Source organism: Biomphalaria glabrata, chromosome 1 (genome assembly GCF_947242115.1).
Source record: "Biomphalaria glabrata chromosome 1, xgBioGlab47.1, whole genome shotgun sequence".
Classification (NCBI taxonomy): Eukaryota; Metazoa; Mollusca; class Gastropoda; family Planorbidae; genus Biomphalaria; species Biomphalaria glabrata.
The window spans coordinates 77,618,037-77,623,490 of NC_074711.1; the positions used below are offsets into that span (position 1 = coordinate 77,618,037).

Genomic DNA, 5,454 nt, shown 5'->3' on the forward strand with positions numbered 1-5,454 from the left:
ATATGCTAGGACGATTTCGTTTAAGTTATTTCTTCTCTAGTGCTATTAGAGCATGGAACGGTTTGCCTGAATGATTAGGAAATCCAATGACTTGGCAGGGTTTAACCTCATAATTAACTTGCACAACTGGATTCACAACACATGATGGTTCAATGAGATGTTCAATAGACGATATTGCTTTATTTTGGGGATCTAAACTTTACAGGCTACCGGACAAATAGAAGAAGCAGATCAAAAAGCGCCTCATCACAACATGGACGCTAATAAAAAAAAATAATAATACAGCGGTTTATCGCAACTAACATTTTGATTGACCTTACAGAGGTCATAGTTGAATGCAGCCATCACCCCCCCCCCTTTTTTTAACCCCTGCATATAGTTCTACGAAGGGGAGAGAATAGTCGCTGACGCCCAGCTTACCGCTAAGCTCCCTTTGTAAAGTCGGTCATTTACACCCTCGCGTGCCATTCATTTCGTTGCCGTATCGGGCTGACCAGCGTCCACACAGATCCCGTTATTTTGATACGCTGTCTTTTGGCCGTAGACAGGTCAGTGACCGAGTGACTGTTATGCACTCCCCCCCCCCCCCGTATTGCACGGCCAGTGATCAGGTGCCTGGGGGGGGGGGGGGGGGCAACAAAGAAAAAAGGATGGGGGGGGGGTGAAGAGGAGAACGTGGAAGGTAAAATGGAAGTCGGTCAGTGGCTGGTCGTCTTGCATTCCCCCTGAGGTCAACATTTGCGTCATGTGACTCGCGAGATATTGACCCGATTTTAATAAATGAACTGTCAGCAATAAAGTTTTTGACAACAACAAAAAAAAGTGAGGTGGGGAGGGGGGTGTAGGGAGTGGTGTTCATTGTCGTGATCAAAACTTGGACTTAGCTGACTTTACAAAACTGTATATTTAGTAACCCCCAGCGCAAATATAAAATGATAGAGCTCCATTTTATTTTAGACAAAGTCTAGCCACTCTGCTATCTGATGGTTTTAACTTTTGTTACGGCATTAAAAGAGCTCCTCCATCAGCTATGTGTGTACATAAACTCTTATTGCAGCTAACTTGTGTTCCATTGTCAAGCTAAGTAGGTCCACTTCCTACAGGGAGTTCTATTCCTCATTGATGAAATATCCAAATTATAAGAAATTATAAGTCCTGGTGCAACATGAACATTGCCCCTCCTCCCTCCACGAATGGAGAGATAGTGAGATCTATGCATTGGTGGCCATGGTGGCTGGCTGGTACAGCGCTTTGCTTCCGAAACGAGTGTCATTTATTAATATATATATATATATATATATATATATATATATATATATATATATATATAGAGAGAGAGAGAGAGAGAGAGAGAGAGAGAGAGAGAGTCGTACCTAGACAAATATATTTTTTAGAAGTATAACATTTGCTTAGTCTGCGAAATCAATGCTCCAAATTTTCATTTGTACAAATTAAGCTTTGTCGTCGACAAAATAATTATACTCAATTATCAGTTCATTAGTTACACGTTTTGTTGATCAACAGTTTCATTAAGGGGGATGCACAATGAAATTTCAATTTTTGTAATTTACAGATAAATAGAAAAGCTTTATGCATGACTTGATAGAACATATAGAGACATGAGTAACCATACACATTTTATGAGTGTAGCCTTTTGGGTTGCTATGGAAATGGCGGCCATCTTGAAAATAAACAATGTTTACAAAATTCTTAAAATATTCTAAAGTACTCAAAATTTTTTTAATTTTTTGATTGCACCTGATAGATATTTGAATCCCATAGGTAACTGGCTAATTTTGTTTTGAAAATTATTACTGGTTTAATTTTTATGAATTTTTAAAATTTTTATTTTTTTCCGACCCCATTTTTCATCTGAGGTCACATCATTATTTTTATTTTTTTATGAAATTTATTATACATATTGAAAATTTTTGCAGCCTATTACCTATGATATACTATCAATAAACTACATGTGAAAAATTATTAGTCTAACTTATACAGAACTAAAGATTTTGAGATTCTTGTGGACAACATGCACCTAAAAATACATTTTGAGAAAAACGCATTTAAAGTTTTTAAAATGATATAAAATATTTATTGTAACCATAAAAATGAAAAAAAAGGGAATATTTACATAAAACAACATAATAGATAATAAAAAAAACAAAAAACTATTCATTAAAATGGCCTGATTGATAGGTTGGACCTTCTAGAACCTCTGCCCGGTGCTCATGCTCAATTCTTCGTTTTTTCAAGTTTTTTCTCCTGGACACTAATGCGATTGATTTTCTTTTTCTAACAAGCTGTAGTTTGACATTTTGCTTTTTCTCACTAGAAGAAATGTTCTTTAGTGTCCAGGGAATGCCTAATATGTCAAAAACTGATCTGATGCCAACAGGTCCATTATTGAAGGCTAAAACAGCAAGGTATGTCGCAGCCCTTACCGTTTTTAATGTTGCGAATTCTGTTTTGGGGCATCTTTGCCAAATGAGGGAATGAAAAGATTCATTGGCGTTTTGTGTTCCCATTCTAGAACATCTTTTTAACAGATCTGTGTCTGTTAGTCTTTTCATTATAGGAAATAACAGTTTACCTATTTCTGATGTGATGGTCTGGTTGTGTTTTTTATATGGCTGTTTTAGTGCCTCTGATCTCTTAAAGTGACACCAAGATGTAGCGCCATCAGGACACAACCTGTGGTTATGATCTAGGTCTGAGCTCATCATATGAAAAAATGAGCCCATAACAGCCAGCTTCATTTTTTGAATGTCGGGAGCATTTTGGCGCAGAGCTTTGGAATAGTAATTTGTAATTTTTTCAATTTTTGGCTTTGTAAGCCTATAATTTAGTTCTTTTTTGTTAGACATTTTTAAATTGTTCAAAGCATTAAACATTCTTTTTGAGATGTGGTTAATGCAGTCCTCTTTTAAGATTTCTACATCATATCCTGAGTTGGTAATGGCAGATGAATGCGATTTACTATCGCCATCACACAGCATCGTGCCATAAACAAGTTTTCTGGATGCCACAGAGCGCGAAAAGATTTTGGATGCTGCTGCGGCCTCCATTGCATTTGCTGAGCCACTGAAGTTTTTTTGACACATATGCTTAGAGGCATCAAAGTTTAGTTCTGCAGAGTTTGAATCACAAACATGGCAATAATTTGATAGGACTTCGGTGTCGATGACGAGTCCAGTATCAAAATCAATAACTGTGCCAATTCCTGAATGAGATGAGTGGCCCCTTTTATGCCAAGTCCCATCGAAAGAAACTGTAATAACAGGACAGCCTGTTAAACTTATTCTTTCATCTGTAGTTAGAGGTTGTGAAATGTTTCTTCCATGCACAACAGCAGATGCCCTAATCATACATTCTTCACCAGCTTCAATTATAGCGGTATTGACTATGTTAGCTAGATTGTTATAAGTATTTCTGTGCATGCAGGGCATACTCATAAGTCCACAAAACCTATCAAATTTAGAATGCGAGATTCCAGATTCTTTTAATGCAGCGACAGCGCGGACATTAATATCCAGATGAACATCATTACTTTTTTTTGAGGTCCAGTCGGACCACAAATATGTTTCACAATTTAGGCATTTGATTTTAATCAAATGAGCCATGCCTTTTGATTGTGTGATGCACATAGTTAATTTGTTGTCAAAGCAATGTGGACAGCACAACAAGGAGACCATTGTGGTCAATTGCATTGAATTCATCATGACGTATATGAAATCTTCAGGCAGCCTCTTATTGGTGTTATCAGCGTTAGTAACTGCAGTTAGGGATATTTTTCGCTCAGCTGCACTTGCAGGCTGTGTTGTTGCTGCTTCAGATCCAGCTGTATCCAAAACAGAGCTGCAAACAAATAAAAAATAAATTAGAGGGTCTTTAAAAAAAAATTCAATAGTATGAAAGTATACGTCACATCTATCACAACATGAAGATTATTTTAAATTTTATAATGCATTTTAGAAATCATATATTGTATTAATCATAAAAAGTAAAGAATGTATAGAGACATGTTACATGTAATATAGATCTATATATGACAATATGTACTAGATCTAAAAAAAAACAACTAAGACCAAGACTTGAGTTGAAGTTGAAGTCCTACAATACTGTTCAATACATCATCATACACGATAATCAGATAATCTAATCTCTAGAGATTATCTAGTTCTAATGTGATCTATGCTCCTAATATAGACTAGATCTATAAAAGGATAGATCTCTATGTTTGCAATCATTTTCATGATATTTATTTAATGTCTATAGAATCTAGATTCTAGATCTAGATCTAGATGTGATTCATTGGATAAACACGTTGTCGAACTCAAAGAGCCAAGGTTTCATAGTCATTATTTTATGTGTCAGCACACGCTTGTCTAGTAAATTAAAAAAAAAGCAAACTCTAGATCTAGACTTACCTTTGTAATTGTGCATTTGTCTTTGAAGCATGTCGTCCTCTGGGCTTACAGTAACGTTTTTTCTTTCCAAACATATAACCTTTTGTTGGCATTTCTGAGTTTCAATAATGAATCGATTGTTGATGTGATGGAAGTTTACAGAAGAAGGACCGGTTCACGTCATGTGCGCATGCGTGCATACTTTGTAGTTACGGAAGCTTTTTCAGTGCGCATGCGTGTAATTACAGTAACTATAGAAGCTTTGATGGTGCGCATGCGTAAATATGGCTTTGTGGGTGTGTATATGAGGATATAGGGGAAAAAAAGAGGTAGTGACGTATTTTGAAAGTTCATTGCAGTACTATTTATTTATAGAATGAGAAACCATGCACATAATCGGAACTAGAAAAGTAGACCTTTGTATCGATACCATCTGTTAGGGATGAGAGCGTACATTAGCTTATCAACTATAGCTTACAAAATGTTGATTTTTCACCAAAACATCAAAATTTTGCTTATATATCTACATTTAAAATACAAAATTGATGTATAAAACGTATTTTTTTTAGTATTCTGATAGGGAATTCGTATTCTAGACATTTTAAACTATTAAAATCAATTAATTTTAAAATATCGATATTTTTGACCTAAATCTATGTTTTCTCACTGTGCATCCCCCTTAATTAGCAAATGATAACAAATACATTCCTTCGTCATAGCCCAGTACTTAATAAGCTCATCAAAAAGAAAATCCTTCCACGGGATTACTTTTTTGTCCACATTCTTCCTGACTTTCTTATTCACAATCTTCTGCTGATGATATAAGTCTATCTATAAAGTTCCCACTTTCAGACCTTCAGATCTATAGGGCAGATAATGTAAAGGTCTTCTGTTTCTATGGACCTCGGTAAGCGACGGTGTCGTAAGGCCAGAACAACGGCAAACCGCCTTTACTTTTCCCCAACTAATGTCGGGTGCCGATTAGAGCTGGGTGTACTAATGGGCGCCCAAAGAGCTCCCCGTACCTTTTTGTTCTCAATGGATT

General features: G+C 36.2%; 1 protein-coding gene across 1 annotated transcript; it reads right to left on the reverse strand.

Moving 5' to 3' along the window:
- Window positions 1-2,065: 2,065 nt before the first annotated feature.
- On the reverse strand, window positions 2,066-5,107 carry LOC129923719 (uncharacterized). Its single transcript, XM_056016184.1, has 2 exons — window positions 4,431-5,107; window positions 2,066-3,858 (listed from the first exon to the last, which is right to left on the reverse strand). Exons 1-2 carry the CDS (start codon window positions 4,520-4,522, stop codon window positions 2,172-2,174), a joined length of 1,779 nt encoding a protein of 592 aa, XP_055872159.1. The 5' UTR covers window positions 4,523-5,107; the 3' UTR covers window positions 2,066-2,171.
- Between the last annotated feature and the right edge of the window lie 347 nt (window positions 5,108-5,454).

What these genes read in the sequence shown, in the direction of transcription:
- LOC129923719 (XM_056016184.1), bottom strand. Translation starts at nt 4,522, where the DNA reads ATGCCAACAAAAGGTTATATGTTTGGAAAGAAAAAACGTTACTGTAAG. An exon ending in ACAAATGCACAATTACAAAG is followed by an intron (nt 3,859 to 4,430) that starts GTAAGTCTAGAT and finishes ATTTGTTTGCAG; the next exon opens with CTCTGTTTTGGATACAGCTG.